This window comes from Spodoptera frugiperda, chromosome 25 (genome assembly GCF_023101765.2).
Source record: "Spodoptera frugiperda isolate SF20-4 chromosome 25, AGI-APGP_CSIRO_Sfru_2.0, whole genome shotgun sequence".
In the NCBI taxonomy this organism is placed as follows: Eukaryota; Metazoa; Arthropoda; class Insecta; order Lepidoptera; family Noctuidae; genus Spodoptera; species Spodoptera frugiperda.
In genome coordinates this window covers 7,782,831-7,801,536 of record NC_064236.1, presented here as the reverse complement: position 1 = coordinate 7,801,536, position 18,706 = coordinate 7,782,831, and the positions used below count along the sequence as shown (strand labels likewise).

At 36.1% G+C, this 18,706-nt stretch overlaps 1 protein-coding gene across 3 annotated transcripts in view; it reads right to left on the bottom strand.

The window, feature by feature from the left end:
- LOC118263689 (carboxyl-terminal PDZ ligand of neuronal nitric oxide synthase protein) overlaps nucleotides 1-18,706 on the bottom strand; it is a 153,758-nt gene that overhangs the window by 14,448 nt on the left and 120,604 nt on the right. For all 3 annotated transcript variants that reach the window (XM_035575839.2, XM_035575847.2, XM_035575831.2), the window contains 3 exons: nucleotides 11,191-11,341; nucleotides 9,248-9,396; nucleotides 373-615 (listed from right to left, as the gene is read on the bottom strand). In XM_035575839.2, coding sequence (XP_035431732.2) covers nucleotides 373-615; nucleotides 9,248-9,396; nucleotides 11,191-11,341 — 543 coding nt within the window. The remainder of the gene's footprint in view (nucleotides 1-372; nucleotides 616-9,247; nucleotides 9,397-11,190; nucleotides 11,342-18,706) is intronic.

The window sequence follows — 18,706 nt, the reverse complement described above, 5'->3', positions numbered from 1 at the left end:
TTTTTAGTTTATCTGAAGAAGTTTCTCGCGGGCTCGCGGGTTTACATACATTACTCCTGTAACATGTCAGTCCCACGTCGGTATCAGTAATAGGAACGTTGTTTTCAACGAACGAACCCAAGATTTTTTCGTAAAAAGTAGATAAAGCTTGTTTTTACTGAAGTATTCAGCAGTTTTAAGATATCGCGGTTTTTGTTATTTTGTTATAGGTATATCTGTACAATAGAAACGTTTGCTACCAGATTAGTCTATTAGTATGTTTCCTTGCCAATAATTATAGATGTCCCTCTATATTAATTTGACTCATTTCTTTATACCTTCGTTTTTGTCTCCCGGCTTTTACTGAAAGCCGATTTATACACAATGACAAACCTGAGCCTCGCAGCGAGCAGCTTGTTCGGCAGCCAGTTGGTCTCGCAGCAGTAACAGTTGCGCGACCGCGGCGTGAGTTTGCTGAGCTTGTTGCTCCAATCGTTCGCGCAACAGTTGCAGTTGGTGTTGCGCGCTCAAGGGCGTAGCAGTATCGCCCGCTTCATCGCCTCCAGTAGCCACTTCCACTTTAGTTACACACTCAGGGAGATCCGGCAGGTTGATGGTCGGCGCCGGAGTAGTGCGCTGCAACAATAAATACATTATTAGCACAACTTCAAACGTCGAATTAATAAACTAAATAAAACGTAATCATGTAAAAGTTTCGCTGATAGAAGTTCTGAAGTCGACTAACGAGGTAATTAGGAATTTATCGATTAGGTCTACTATCAGACATTTATTTTATACAGCGTGTATTATTAATCTGTAACGGAGTAGTGCTGTTCTGTTGTCGATATAAACAATATTTGATTTGTGTGTTCATTAGATTCTACCCACCCGAACCACCCTCGATCAGGATTTACCCCGCGGCGAGTTTTATCGCGCAAAGTCTCTCTTGTTCATGTATCCCTGGTAGATTGTGACTTATTAGGGCAATACCAAGGTACTATTAACATCGTTCTTAGGCCATCAATCTGTCTGTCTTGTGAACTGATTACAGCAATCTTTGGTCCTGATTAAGAAACTAAAGTACTACTTTGCTGCTATATGTAAGAACAATGTTTTGCTTAGTTTTTATAGAAATGTTACCCAAACGTCGGGGATACATCTGTCGATAATACAACAACTCGGTTTACGGTACGCGAAACACAAATAATTGCATCTATTGTTTACGCGAACAACAATTTGTAGATATTTGTATGATCTTAAAGTAGCTCAAGGTCAGGGTTGATAGTAAGTGTGGTTCCTTATAATATTTTTGTCCAACTGTTTTGGCTAAGAAACGTAACAAACGTAACAATTTTCGAATACTTTTTTGTGACATTTCTTTCAATTTCAGTTACTGCGTTCATTTAATGAAAGTTGATTTTTTCGTTTCATCGACGTAGTACAAAAAGCATTTAATTGACATTTCGAATTATCAAAGGCCCTGACCCCAAACGAAAAATGAAAAGAAAACACAGAACGAAATTAAAAGTTTTCCACGAAAGGGTTTCATTTTAATTTTAAAGACAAACGGAAATTTTATGATTAAAACCGTGATGATGAACCAAGATTGAAGCATTGAGCCTTAATATTTACAGATATAATAGAATGTACCTATGCAAACAGAGCGAATCTTCATCACTAATTAAGATATCTGGTTACTGCAGTGAGATCCTATTACAATTGTATTCGGATGCTTCAGACATGTGAAGTGGTTGAAGTATGACGGGCAGCTTGAAGCCTGCGCCGGCCAGCAGCCTCGAGGGCTTTCGCTGGTTAGAACTCAAATGCTATGACAGTGACAGACGGACAGGCTAACCATTGAAAACAGACGGCCGACGTTTTGATATCAGAAATTCAGAATCTCCGAACAGCTCACTAGACATGAGCGAACATACAAATATGATTAGTTTTGATTCTAACAAGAAATTATATTACATGCACCGAATGTACTAAAACCACCGTGTTCTCTGTGTACTGACATTTCCATAGGACACGGCGCTGCGGAAATGACTGAATAAAATCTTTTGTACCAATGAATACGAATTATTGTTGATATCTAATTGGCACAATTCCAATTCCGCAAATAACATCACAATGCCTACACAATAGCAGTAAAAAGTCATCATATAGAGGAAGATCTGACATATTATTTTCATTTGAAACAATGCAGAGCATAAAACCTCGCTTTGATATTGAAGATAGATGTAGTAGCAAATACAGTATTGTTCAATTATTTCTACTGTTTTGTTTGTCTAATGATCGGAAGCGGAACAAAAGATATTCAATTACAAGCTTGAATAAATTGTTTTGTTTGGAATACCTGACAGTAATAACATAACTGTGCACTTATGTACAATCAACTTTGTCTTGCGATTCAAGGAAAAACAACCGTGGCATGGCTTGACATGTCATTAGGCTCAAACAACTTAGCACGAGACTCACTGTTTCATACTACTTCTCCCTGTTACATATGAAATTCATTCTATACATATAAAGTTATTGAGTGGGTTACAAGATAAACGTATGGATGAATTAATTTCAATTCCCATTCTAGCGTCTGTTGGTCTAACCTCACACGGAGAAGCTGTGTAAACACGGCGAGCGTAGTGTAAGAGAGTCACGGCGGCGGCGGGCACAGAGGAGGTCAACAGCAGTGCAGATATGCGGTCTTGTACCGAAGAAAATGTTCTGTTGCAAACAAGGGGCGTGACTTGGGTGCAAAGGGTAGATAATACTAGCTCCAATGTACCAAAATGTCTAGTAGCGTTTCTGCAGACGTTTCAAATTCCTTGTTGTATCCAGCGGCGCGGCGTGGCGCAATGTGTCGCGATTTTAAACTTACCGTCGTTACGCGAGATCTTTGCATAATGACTACTTGCAAAATTCAAAGCATCTCGACTGGAGTTAGTGCTAGTTTTGTTGTAAACTCACGGTTACCTTACGTGGCCCTGCGAGGACGGCTTAAGACACACTGCTGTAGTAAAGTGCTTGTATCATGTAATGTATACGATATCGTTTATTTAAGACGTGGGTTGGTTTGTAATTACGTATTTAGTAGCCAATGTTTGTCCGTGTGAACAATACTAACCTACAAATAAGGCTTTTGGTGAAAATGTATAAATGTAGTATGTTTTTATAGGCCCCGAAACCGAAGCTCTTTAAGCGACAAGATGATTGTATGTACTTATCTACAATCGAAGCCAGTACATTTAATTTTGTAGATGTGTAGGTATATACAGAACACGAACAAATGTCGCCAATTGCCACACATTTACCCATCCATGTAATGCACGGTATAATTTACTCTAATGATAAAATATTATTCATGCAGTAAATATAATTATAAATGTCCTGCGCATCGGACACAAATACATAGAATATGAATACTAACGACGCAAATAAAATAATGTACAAACGTACCTATTGAGAATTATCGCCATAATTTATAACGAGAATGCTTTTAATATAATTTAGTGAATTATTCGCGTCACTAGTGCCGGGAGTAAGCCGAAAGCCGACCGCCGAACCAGTTGAAGTGCGATCGAAGACGTTCGCGTTCCGATGATATTATTATAGGTTTGATTTATTGTAAGTAACGCTCTCGGATTCAATGTGGGAGGGCGATTATCGGGAGTAGTTGCTACTATTTTCAGTTTGGATAATAATGTATCTATTTTTACCACGTTTGTTAGAATTATGCTGATCAACATATACAAAGGTCAAATATTTCATTCATTACTGCGGTGCGCTCGTAAATATCGATGTGTACTTTACCGGAGCCGTTGTTTCTTCTGTGCTATGTATATAGTACTTAGTGTAGTGTGTAGAGGATTCGAGCAACGAGTTCTCGAGTCGGCCCTATAATTTTAAAACTTTTTACTTTATTTGCGAAAGTTTTGGATAGGAAGTTTTACAAGTTTTTATGTGCTAGTTAGAAACTTTGGTCTTTAGGAATCGCCCAAATAAGTAGTGGTGCATTAAAATAATTTCTGTTAACTTGAGACAACTCATCTTGAGTACGGAGTGAGATCGCCTGACTGAAAAATATCTATTACACTTCGAAGGAAGAACATATGAAACTTTTTAGTGTTGTAACTTCAGAGACTAATTTCGTAGTCCAGTTTAACTTGACCTCTTGCCCACACTACTCCCTACGGATATTTAGCTACACATAAGCCTAACCAAACATGTCCTAATAAATGTGTTGATAGCTTGAATGTGTGAAACCCGCTCTACCCCCACATTGCAGTGACTATGAAATATTCTGCTCTGAAAATGCTATCAATCATTCAGCCTCTATAGGAATCTATGAGCGAAATTTACCAAAAAATGAAACTAGAGTGTACAATACGCGTCCATTAATAATAATCACGGCGGCGATCAATAGAACCAGCCAAGTCATTAGCTAGTTTTGACAAAATACTTAGGTGATTGATTTATTTTAGCTAAACAAGTTTGTTAAGGGTATCTTTTTTTTCGTATTGGAAATTTTCCTAAGTATTGCTTTAATCCCTGTTAAAATGTACAAAGAAAGAGAAGTTCTGTCATGTCTGGGAATATATTTTATTTACTTTCTGTATCAGTCTATCTATTATAAACTCTGAACACCACATCATAAGAATAGAACAATTTATAGGAACAGTTAACATCTGTTATTGAATACAAATGGCGTATTGAGAGGGTTATAAATATCAGTCACACGTAACGCCTAGTAGATTAATTACCGGCAATGATACTAAAATTAACAGTTGAGACCGACCGCGCTATGACGTCATAATACAGTACCTTCGGAAACAATTGTTTCCCGATTTCAATAAACAATACGGGTATTCGAATATTGTGTAGTCATGTTCAGGTGAAACAAGGACCCTAGAAACAAAATTAAATGTGTGAATATAAAACTCGTACGGAATCCTCAGATGGAAATTATATTTCTCATATTTCTATTGTAATATTCGTCTTTTGTTGCCACCATTGTTATTTTGGCGTGGTAGGTTTTCTACGTATGTGGGTAACTATACAAATATACCTATCGGTGATTACTATTTATTTTGGCTATGTGTGTATTTGTTTTAATTCAATAGTGTAATTTTGCTGGTTTGCCGTGGATAATTAATATTTCCTTGGATCTTCAAAAACAGTATTTTTCTTCACTGTGGTAAATAATAATTTGGGTTTCAAATATTTGTCCATTTTTATTTTTATTTTGAATATATAATAATTATGATAAATGGATTCGCAATAAAGCAAAAGTCACTTAACTAAGTACGAGAACATAGAACTAACTTTCATAATGACACAAAAGAAAAGTGTATTCAACATTTTACTTTTTGTTTGTGGTGGAAACGTTATGAGTTTAGTTTTTCCATCAACTGACCGCTTCAAAACAAATAAAAGGTCTGTAATCCTTGAAGGGTAGACGTTGAAAAAACACAACAAAAATAAATAGTTAAAAAGTGTTTTAAAAGCAGAACAGAATAATTACTATATTGTGTCCATTCAGCCTTTGTAGTTCCAATCTAAAAGAGAAAGCTTTGCACATAATGAAATATTTAACAAGTAAAAAGTAAGACTGGACATAAAAGATTATTTGAATTTGATCAAAATCGGGACAAAAGTCCCAATCACTCCGAGGTCGATCTGATAAAGAAAACAAAAACAAAAGGAGGAGTTTTTTTAATTCCAATAAGGAGAGGTAAAGCCTGAGATTAGGAGATTTCCTCAAGGGAATCGTCTTAAAAGAATTACTTGTGTATTATATAAAGCAACGGAAGAAAAAAAGATCAAAAGCGCCTTCGTTTATGTTTTTATATGATTAAAATAGGAACGATTACAATACACGTTGTGTTCAAAGAAATATGGCTCATAATTCCTTTGAAATAATGAACAATTTAAAAAATACAAAGCTGTTGTGAGTCGTTACGACTTTGACTTTCGAGTTGCCGGCTTTTAAGAATGGACTAGTTTGAGATTATGTTATGGTTTATACAAATGTGGGTAATGATAAACCAATCAACATAAAAAAAGGTAATTTAAAAAACTAAAAAACCCGACTGCGTTTCTTTATAACATGAAAATGAAAAAACCCTAAAACAAGAAAGTCATCGTAAAATTTAAGCAGTCGGGACCCAGTTTAGAAAGCCAGCTGTATGTCACCAAATGTTTAGAATGGGTCCCGACTGCTTAAATTTTACGATGACTTTCTTGTTTTAGGGTTTTTTCATTTTCATGTTATAAAGAAACGCAGTCGGGTTTTTTAGTTTTTTAAATTACCTTTTTTTATTTCATTTTCTTTTAGTTTTATTATTTCTATAGTCACTCTCACAGTAAATACGAATCTAACGACCCTTATCAAGCTGAAATCCATCGAGTCGTTTAGGCTAGAGAGTGAGCAATATTCGAATTTGGCGCCAAAAATCCGCCATTTTGTTTTTTTATTATTTTGATGTATCCAGTGTCACTCTCACAATAAATACGAATCCAACGACACCTCTCAAGCCAAAATCAATCAAACCGTTTAGGCTGCAGAGCGTGCCAAACAATTATACATACATACATACATACATACATACATATATACATACATACATACTCTCGAAAAACATAACCCTCCTTCTGGCGCAGTCGGGTAATAAAATTACTCTGTAATACCTAACTACTTATAATGTAGTCGGTATTGTTATCCGTCAATATAAAAAAAAATACATTTAGGTAAGTAGGTAAGTAGAACCTATGTTGAAAGATAAATCTTTAATTAGCTCAATAATGGTATAACAGTTCTAAGATCAAAGCTAGAAATAATTTTGAGAATAAGAAGGACACATCAGAAAATTAATAACCAGAGAATATACGTAAGTAATGATAAGCCCTTCAATTTTACAAACTTAAACCAAACTTCCCTACTACACCTAGAGAATTTGATAAGCCCACAAAGTCCAGACTTTTGGAAAATGCTAGAAACTTTAATTCTAGATTTCGAAGAGAACTGAGTTACGAATAAGAATGGTCCCAGGTGACGTTGAAAATTTAGTGTTCCATTGGAAATGTTAATTAGGTAACAATGCCGGGTTTGAAGCCCTACAGACTAGGCTAGCAGAGTCGTCTGGAGAGTTCCTTCTGAACGATTTACCTAGGCTAAATAAATAATAGAGGGTATAAAATATGCAGCTCATACTTTAGGCTCTATTGTTATCCTGGGATTTTCCTTTTGTTTTCTTTCTAGATAATTAGTTTAGATCCTCGTTTGTTTGTACTGAGAGTCTCTATAATATCTATTATGTTTTATTTTCCTAACTGTTTAGGTAAGAGAAATAATGTCACGTTTCAGCTTATTTATCGCTTTACTGCTATAGTTGTTGCAAATGCGAACAGAGAACAATTGTTTATTGAGGTATCGTTTCATTTTCTATTTTTTTTTTATGTTCATTGACTACCGAAGAGCATGAAAATTAGAAGTGAATGGGATGTGTATGGCAAATGACAATAGGTTTGGTGAATAAAGGTATGAGGTAATATGCAATTATTTTCTGTCGTTTCAGGGATTCTTAGAATTTAGTCTTATTAAGTAGTAAAATAAACGTCTTACTTATAATTTACAAGTTAGCTTTGTTATAGTTTGATTTGTATGGACACAGAGACAGTCGTGGCATTTCAATATGCGCATGAGACCACGAATCATTCTGCATGTGTGTTTACGATCATGCGCGATTAGACACGACTTCATGAGTCATTAACTATTATTTAGTACTTGAGTGTGGAACTTAACTGTTCAGGGAGCCGAGTTCTATTTTAAGAGGTTCAAGTATCTGAATAACATCGTGGTAGTTAGTCCCTGAGGGTGGGACAGAGGTGTACAATTTACAATATATCTTCATACCTATATTAATGTCTGTATGGATTTTGATTTCTACCTAAGGTTCCTTGTGACGTGGGTGCATTTACGAACACTAAAGTATTTTTTAGAAAACACAATGAGTGATTCTTTATGGAAACTGAAGCCGTGATATGTACTGCACCAGCCATTTTAAAAATGCAATCACTCAACAAACGTTCATACGAATTTTGATAGGCGACTCGAGCCATAAATCGTAATCCCAATATGGTTGTTATGAAAAAATCATGAAGTCTTACAGAGAAGTGAATTTAAAACACCTTCATTATGCAGGTTTCAGAAGGAAATATGTATGAGTATTATCATACATACATCCCTGTATTAAGACATTACGTACACGAAACCATTGAATATGATAATTTTTCTCATGCATAAAAAATGTTGAAGAATGCTTAAGTTTGCTACTTTTTTTCGTCCGTCTTTGAAGACTCCGTTTGTGGACGAAATGAAGTTCGATAGGGATGGTTCGTCAGTCAATGTACCTTAACATTTATTCAAAACACAAAAAATATAATACTTGCTTTAATTGATTTGTTGATGACTTCACATCAACAGTCTACAAGTGGCCACTGCTGACCAAACAGCTGGCCTCTTCTCACACGGAGAAGGTTTGAGCATTAATCACCACGCTTGCACAATGCAGGTTGCGTCAGACTTATAATTGGAAATTATAAGCCTAGGTTTCCTAACGATGTTTTCCTTCACCGTTTGTTAGTGGTGTCTAAATAATCCTAGAAAGTACATATCATTCGGAAGAAGTCACTTTGGTATTTGCCGTTGGTAGGTACCCGCAAATTCATGCACGAGAAGCGGTAGTCTTAAACCTCTGGGCCATCACACCACATGGATGATGGATGACTGATTGATACCTTAGTACACGGCAATATTTTAATCGAAACAGTGGTACATATTGGTGATGATCAAATTAAGTATTTATTGCATCCATAATGTACACAGGTATTGAAATATATTATCTAGCGTATTAATTCTCAATTATGGACCCTAACACAACCTAATTACGTCCTACTTTTGTTTCTACTACAAAACTGATAAGCAACTTAAAAAAAATTAACAAATAGCATTAAGTTGACGTGCCGGTATCTGTCTAGAAGTTAAACTAGCGCTGAACAAGTTGGGTACCATTTATTAGGCACTGTTTAGTTTTAGCTCGCAGATGCAGGCTAGCTCGGAACTTCAGTACTAAATTGAGGAGGCTTATATCATTAGTTCAGCTTAGTTATGTTTTATGTAGGTATGTGTACCTGTAAAATATTTCTTTTGGGGTGGATACTACTTAGTTAATTAGTAAGTTTTTAGAAAATCTTTTGTATACTTTACCTGGGTTCGCTTGCCCTCCTTCCTTGGTGGAGGAGGCAGGAGGTCCAGTGTCTTGGGTCGCTCCTCACGACCTCCCACAGCTCCCTCCTCAATCACCACCTTGGTGGTAGAGGCAGCTCCCTCAGAGGCACCGCACTCCGAAGCAGGTTCTGTTGATCAAACATCACTTACTTCTACTAACAATTACTGAAAATGACAACCATTTTCTATAGCTAGCAGTACTTATTCTTTATTATAAAGACGACAGACGGATTATACTAAACATTATCCTTAGATCTTAAAGAAAATCTCTTAAACATTAAAACGGAATGTTTTATCTCTACTTAATTTAGGTTGTTGGACCGAGCGGTGCGACGCGCTACGGACAGCCTACAGGCGTACGTATAGGCCACCTGTTTGTACGCAAAAAGTGACAATGTGAGAAAAAATACTAAATGAATGTTTACGATATTTGCATGAAGCTACAAATTACGTGCAGCGAATGAAACGACACGGTTGTCACGAAAACATAAAAGTATATTCACGCGATGAAGTTGTTAGGAAAAATAGCGTGAAACCACCTTAAAATATTTAAAAGGCGACTTTAACGAGTGTATACAAGAAGGAATAAATTGTCCAATGCCTATAAAGTGTTGGCAGACCAATGGAGGTATGACTATGTAGATTAAGGTAAAGGTAATAAAATTATGACGTTGCTCGTTAATCCAGCTGTTACCTACCCGTTACGTCGGATGTCATAAAACGATACATAAAAGCTAATTATAAGCCACCCGCAGTAACAACGAAAAAAGAAAATGTGACGTCATCTTCGTACTGCGATACAAGTAGAGCTGTCAAATAATACGAGGCGCGGGAACCGACATATCTGTGTACTATAAGATTCATGAAAAAGAAAACGAAAGTAATGCTCGTCACTATTTATTCGTAAACCCTTTCTGTCTGCGTCTGTCTGTAGTAAAACTTTTATACCGGACATAAATTAATGAACACTGACATGTAATGAATGATGAGTTGACAAGTTTAGTCAATAATAACATTATATTTAAGACCGCCCACTGAAGAATAAAATAATAATGTTGATGCCTTGTTGGCACAAGGCAGCTCTCGCCTTTATGACTTCCCGCTTATGAGCAACTAAACCTGACCGTATTGCACCGACCACCCGCCATTATTTATTTGTACGCTTCAACTGCCGAAACAGAGGCAATCTTACGCAATCAACATAAAAGCTGATATAAGATATGATATTGTTCATGTATTAATTTCGGAAGTCTACGCGTTAAATATTACCTACGTATGTCATAGAATTTATTAACCGACATCTTTTACTTATTACTATTGAATGATCTTAGCCTGTATTTCATTTAGGATTAGAGGCGCCTGAATTACTATTAAAACTGCCACAATCGAAATAATTTATTATCCAGTAAATAAATTACAATTTAGTTATTTTTCTTAAAATTAACGATAGAAGTAAAGTACACTCCGTCTGACGTCTTTATAATTTTTTGTAAAATACGTTCATCCACTTCAAAATTCTGGCAAAGTTATTTATTTACGTGACACACTATATTTTACTCGCATTGCGAAAAAAAAATTACGCGTAGGTACATTGATAAAGTCGCGATCTGGCCAAGAAAAATGAACTCGCCAAGATTAAAAATCGCAAAGCAAAGGTAGAATTAATATTATAAATGGTAAGACAATCTGTCGCTGGAAGCAAAAACATTCGTATGTCAACCAGAAGACGTAAGAGCTCGGTTGCTATTATTAAATTTTCCATTTCATGCGAACAGTGATGTCAAGTCATAACGTGTATAATTGCACTCCAGTGTAAAGGGGTCATCGTGACATACATTTGTGTCTATTGTGGAACGTTGCTGAACCAAGCACTTAGGTATTGGTATGTTCGATGAGCCCTTTAGTGGTGGTTGATATCAAACCTTTGGAAGCAGCCATGTCGCTGCCGCTGGCTACTGGCTCATCAGGAGCGGATGAGGTGGAGGGAGCAGGCTGCTCCGGAGAGTTGATCTGCATCTTATGGCACACCTCGAAGGCTTGGCCCACGGTGCGAACAATCCTCATCGCTTGACTCTGTAACAAGACATCTATTTTTACCCAAAGTATTCTCATTGTCCTATCAAATACTATAGATACAAGTATTAGGTAGGTACATATCACTTTCTGTGGTTCAGTTAAAGAGAAGCAATCCACTCAACATTCGAAAGATTGAATTCATAATTTTAAGACCACTTTATCACAACTTTTTATTACGTTTACTATCCACCTGCCTAATTCTGAACATCAAGTGCTATTGCTATCGACTTGTTTAAGTACTATTAGGGGCGTGGATGGTTTCCAGTTGAATGAGAATCAAGTACAGAACGTGCGTGTTTATTGAATAAGTGTTCTGTTAGCTACGCACACACATTAAGGGCATGATGTGGCTGAGATCTCGAGATTGATATTGTGTATTTTCGTTATGAACACAATACATATTGTCTCATCTCATAATTAGATTGTATCAAAGAATGAACAGATGGCTCAACGTAATGAAGAATAGGAAAAATGTCGTGTTAGTGAGAGAAAAGTAAACAATGTAAGGAAGATATAGTGTTCATAAGATATGTTTGAATAAGAGAACTCTAGATGATATTGAACCAGCCGATGTAATTTATTTCTTGTTTTTATTGTGTATAAGGTTTGGCTTCCCACCACCCTATCGCAGTTTGCACAGTTGCTTTCCGTAGCGAAGGGTAACTCTTCTTAGTCAAATGTTCGTTTATTTGTCTTGGTCGCAATTTTTCTTAGTGTAGTTATGTTTTAGACCTGTTTAGAACGTCTTTAACTTCAAAATAAAATACTCATAGTGGACTAACTTTAGTGACTAGCGGGCTAAAAGTTTTTATATTATAACCTTTACGCACAGTGTTAAATACAGTCTAGTTTATTAAAGATTTCGTAAATATGAGCAGATTTTCGTGAAGGCTAAAGAAATTCAAGATAATATCAACCTGGCTTGGACAGGTAAGTTAGGGTCAAGAAATCATATTGTGCTAGGTACAATTCTGCGTGCGTTATTCATGCAATGTACTCGTCAGAAACGAACGTGATGTTCCAGTATTCAGGAGCTAAGGCAACAAGGCAACACTGGCGGCTGTTACATCTGTCGCTATGGCAAACAATTTAATGAATGTCAAGGTATTAATAATGGAGAGCTCCGCTACTGGTTCGCTTCAGTCCAAGTTTGTCTCGAATATTACAAGTTGTGTGTCTAAACCTATTAAGTAATAGTTTAGCAAGGCACACAACTGCCGGCGAGAGTTTGTGTATCTTTCCTAAGTGCTCGGTAGCGAAATATCTACAATGTGGTGGACTTTTCAGCATGTTTTTCTTGCAGTGTAAACACTTGAAATATTAATAATTTTTTTTCTATAGAAAATACATATTTTTTTAGTAACGTACATTAAATGTATATCTAAATATGTACTTTGCCTACTTTAGTATTGAATCTCGTAAAGAGAACTACCTCGTACTAACGTGGCGAGCTGGCGACCACTAATCCGAGGTGCTAGTTCTGTTAGTTACTTCGAAAGATGTGCAAATTATTCTACGTTTTAGAGCGTTGAACCCGTCGCTGCGACTCACAATGGGAATAAAAGGGTACAACTGCGAATGATATTTTACAAAGGGGAGATAAAAGGTCTGGGCGCGGAGTAAGCGTGGGAGATGACATGTGTTTAATTAATGCTCCTCTCATTCAGTTCGCGTAACGGATGGAGCAGATTATTCAGGTTCAACGCTTATGTTTCAAACCAAAGAGTAGCCGTGAAATTGAAACAAAATCGTTACCGTACCAATCAAATGTCGGTGCGAAGTATTACCACGTATCGAACCAACCCGCCTGCGACCGAAGATATTATTCATAACCCAATCATCCGCGGTAAATGAAAACACAGGTAAGCATAAATGTGCCTACTTATATACCTATATATATACATTTTCATATTCATGAGTAAACAATTTTTACTGCTGTCATAAAATCATAGGAGAAAATAATTGAGAGAGATGTTTTTAACAGATATGATGAGTGGGTTATAATAGTCGTCAGTTATCATTTGAGAGTGGCGTGATTTAAAAAATAAAAACTATATTGTGACGTTTAAAATAAATGAAGTGTTTTATTTATATAATAATAATTTGGTTGATACGATCGTATTTGTAAAACATCAGAACGGGATAAACACAGACGTATTTTTTGGACAGAGGATGGAAAATTATCCAATGACTTGTTCCGCCTTGGGCGAGGAAAGAGGGAGAGTTAAACTTTTACTGACTTCGTTCCTACTCCTGCATTTCGAGCCGGAGCCCCGGTAACGTGCTAGGCAGTCCGCAGCTCGAGGTCGGCATCAGCCCTACTGGGCCCCAACTGTACATGGTCATATATTTATTGATAAAACTAGCTTTTGCCCGCGACTTCGTTCGCGTGGAATAGTGACTTCCGGCTAATTTTTGGTTTTAACCACATAGTTCCCGATCTCGCGGGATCTCTTCAAAAATGAGATGTGGAAGATATTCCAGGGAACTCTTCAAAAATCAACATAATGAGCTCTGCGTTTGAATTTAATAGATGTATACTCACTTAGGGCATTGAAAAAATAGTTTAAAAACGGACTTAAACTAACTTAAAACTAAAGAAAGCTACGAATTACGAATTTATAACAATTAAAAAAGAAACTATATTACAACCTATCCTCTATGCTATAATAACCAAGCTTAAACTAAATAATTTAAAAGAAACGACTTAAATCTAATCTAATTAAAAAAAAATTAGACTTACAATTTTATTAAAAAAACTAACTACAGTAACTACTAATAATCGATATCAAACTAAACCTACGTTAAATAGGTTACCAAAAAACCAGGAAAACCCAACAAATAAACTTATTAATTGACAAATACAACGAAACCAATTTAGAATATACGAAACAGCAGGACCACTACAGACAAATAATCATACGACTGATAATACACTTTTTCTACGATAGTACCGAAGCGCTCGGCCGATACCCAGCCAAATGAATGTAACGAAACCATAGCGCGATCTATTTCGATCCGAAATCGAAAGACAACTTGGATTATTTATTTATACTCCGTTCGGGCATTTTCTTTGTACTAAAAGTTTAATTATATTGATATAATTTTTTTCATACCTTTTTACTATTTATTTACTTTTTTCGATGAATTAAAACAATAACATGAACCGAAGTCGTGTAACGATCGACATAGAATTATCTATACTCCGTTAGAGCATTTTCTTTGTACTAAATGTTTTATTATATTGATATTATTTTTTTCATACCTTTTTACTATTTATTTACTTTTTTTCGATGAATTAAAACAATAACATGATCCGAAGTCGTGTAACGATCGACATAGAATTATTTATAAATAATTTATTTCTTATTTTTATTTTTTGATTTTTGAAATAAAAATATATCTATGTCCTTTCTAAGGTTCTAAACTATATCTGTACCAAATTTCAACCAAATCCGTCAAATAGTTGCGGAGATTAATGGTATAAGCATAGAATGTTCGACGTGATTCTTTAATTTGACATAACTTTTTTATTTATGAACCGATTGACATGAAACAAACACTAAATGTAAATTTAAGCATCCCACAATATATTCGTGAAAACCGCATCCAACTCGGATCAGCCGTTTCTGAGATTAGCGCGCACAGACGAACAGACAAACAGACAAACAGACAAACAGACAAACAGACAAACAGACAAACAGACAAACAGACAAACAGACAAAAAAAAAGTTAATTACATTTTTGGGTTCGACATCGACATAACAATAACCCCTGCTATTTTTTTTATTTTTATTTTCAATGTACAGACAGCACTTTTCTACGATTTTATTATATGTATAGATATCTAACACAAAACCTGAACTATTACGTTTCTATTGACTGAATCTTCTATGGCTTTTGCATAGAAAGATCTTGGTATTTCGGAGTCTGATGCGGTATTTTATCGTATGATGATGAAATTAAACGGTAGAGTTTGTGGTAAAAAAAGCCTTGTGTGAGTCGATTGCATGTTTTCACTTTGTTTGACATGAAATGCGTGGAAAGATAACATAAAATATCTCGCAATCTAATAGTGCAAATCACGAAATTATCGCACAATAATTTCGTGTAGTTGGAGTAATATTTTCCAGTGACTAGCCAACATGAAGATATAATTCGGACACGTTTATCGGGCAATAACTATCTAATGCACTATATTACATGGATAATTCCAGTTTATTATATTAAATTGAGCTTGAAATTTTGGAATTTCTGGCCTAGATGCGCTAATGAAGTGGAATCTTTATAATAAGTGTAATGGAGTGGACACAAGACAGAGTTCAGCGGCAGTCCTTGGCCCACGGCCAGAGATCGACACGATATTACACTCCTCGTGCATTTTAAGAAAAAGATACGATACCACTATTTGTCAAACCTCGTGATCCTACATAAATTGACGCTAATATGACATGTACGAACAGGGAAACAAAAAACATGCTCGTTTTTACACAGAACTCAATTAATTTGCTTTGAACGAAGTTCGTTTGTATAATGTTAGAAGTGTTCAAGATTTGCGGCCGAGTCTCGACACGTGTCCCTCTTTATTATAAAACTTCGTAAATACATTACACCTTTGTGAGAAAAAATAATAAAAAACCTTTACAGAGAAATAAATGTGTTTCGCGAAAAGTTTTTCATGATACCTCGAATACGCACGCACGGACTCGCTCTGAAAACTCCAACGGGCCTGTCGGGCCGATAGAAACTAATAATTCAAGTTCCTTAATATCCATAATAAAATAAATAGCCGTTCAAGGCCCGTTTGTGTGAATAATGGCAAAGTTTGACACTGATCGATGATTGAAACGCCCAATATTTGTACGCGGATTACTGATGGATCACTAAAACGGGTATTAGCTACCTGCTCTGAAACATTAAGCTATCCGCTTCTGTTCAGATAGAAGACCAGATAATGACAAATGATCATCGAAACCCGGAGAAGACAAAGCAGCCTGAATAAACTAACTATTAAACATCTCTTTGATTAAGGTACTGTTATATTGAAAGTATTATGATACGTATACCATAAAAACGGCTCCGTTGGCGTTTCCCATAATAATCAATTGCAATCAAATCTATTACTTCAATATCGTAAAACTCAGGAACCATTTTGATCGTCCTCAGCAGTAGCATTCTGAGTCACTGCATCAGGTATATTTAATATTTATCACATAATCTTTTTATGACTTTCATGTTTAGTTTTTTTATTAACTCCAGTGAGATTTAACACATTTATCAAATATTTATGGGGTTTACAACATCGATTTGGTCTATAAAGTTTTCCGCAACTGATCCTTCGAAATTATTTATGTCTTTTGTGTCTGGAATATCAATAAGGCGTCACCGACTTACAAGCAAGCTGGTAGACAGTGGGTAAAAAGAGCAAGGAACGAGAAACAAAAACTGAAAGCGAACGAAAAGCACACCTGTTTCATAAAATAGGCCTACTGGCGTTTCTAATTAAAAAGTAAATCACTAATCATGGAAAAATCGATTTCATAAAGTATTACAGAGAATGGAAACCGAGACGGCTCTGTATTTACACAGCTGTGTGGTACGAGTATCACAACTATTTTTAGGGAAATTGGGACAAAAATTGGTGAGGCCGAGACAATGACCTTTATGCCGATCATAATTTTTGGCTACCTCATTGCCATGTACACGTCAGTCGTCTATTTTCGCTGGCATCGTCACTCCTGCTGGAGTGAGGTCAAAGAAATGTGGTTGGTTTAGGATAAAAGCTTTTGTACGTGCCGGTACCGCCGCGGACGGAGTTCGCTCTCAATAAAAGCGCAGCCCCGTGTTTACGACTCCTGCATCTTACTCCTACTAATAAATTACAAACATTTCATAAGAAAAGTCAAGTAGCAGGAGGAGAGAGCCCCGAGGTGACATTGGCAAGGGTGTATCGGATATCGATACGAAACGTCAGACATACCAACTGTTACAAGATTATATTCCATTTTTACGCTTAAAGAATCTACAATTTGGAATCGTATTAATTCTCTACAGCTATAGTGGACGTAATAAAAATTATAATGTCGTTCAGCATAATCTTTCTTGATGTCGTATTCTACGTGAATAAAGTTCTTTTTCTGCTATGAGCCAAAACATTCTGATTTGGTTCCGCTTAGATGTTTGTTCCTCTTTGATTTGTTGTGCTGGATTTAGAATTTTTAGTAAAATATATTATGGATATTAGTTATAAAAGTCTATAGGAAAACATATTATTTTATGCATATTAATACACTGACTTCATTAAAATGGACTGAACATTAACAACAGATAATAAAGTAACTTTGGTGTAAACACTAAATTGGCCTTTAGCTTCTAACAATAATTTTACGTGAGTTGTTTGGTAAACATCATTATTATAATGTATTGTTTATCATTAATTACTGAGCTTCCACCGGCATATCCATGTACAGCTTTAATGAGTATCGATATGAACTGTGAGTACTGCGGACGAGTGAAAGATTTCGGTGATCAACAGAAATACACATGTATTTTGTATTGGTAATTTGATGGTGTCAGCAATTTTATTGTGGTATAGGGCGGAGTAAAGTGACTCATAAAATTTGTTAACCTTTTAATAAAATTATCTACTCCCAATTAGACCTAGGTAAGATAAACAAGTGCATGTATTTCAAAAGAATGCATCGCCCACTGCTACTCGACGCAATCTCTTATAACAAGTGGTCTGCATATTGTAGGTTGTACTCTTAGGTTCGTGTAATTATAATACAATTAGCAAACCGCGGTACGCTGCATGCTTCATTTCACTCCATTAGCACTTGTATGTTGAATCCGAATGTAAACTAAACGCACCGAGAGAATTAATGATAGCGAGACTATGTTTTAGTAACTATTCTAGTGCGTAATTCACACGTTGGCGGCGGCAGTTCCAAAATATCTTCGGTGCAAACATTACCGGTTCTACCAAAGTTTTCTAAATAATAAATGGACTTGACGACGGAAGTATCGCCCTTGACGTAAGTCTACGACACAGCAAAATAATACGCAGATAAATGTCACTGGAGATTTCGATTTATAAGAAATTGCGCTTCCGTGAGCGTCGCGGTCCTTGGCCGGGGCCAGCGGACGATATCAAAATAAACATCAAACAGTTGGCGGGCCTGTGCCCACAGCAGTGTGTGGCTGCACGACCGCCCGCTGTCCGCTCCGCTATTGTTACAGCTTCCATGTTACACCAACCGAATGTATTTCTTGGCCATCAACATAAGTGTACCAATTAGTCTGTTGACGTAATTGTAGTTTGTTCCTTCAACGAACTATTCCAATTTAACTGTCTTGTATAAA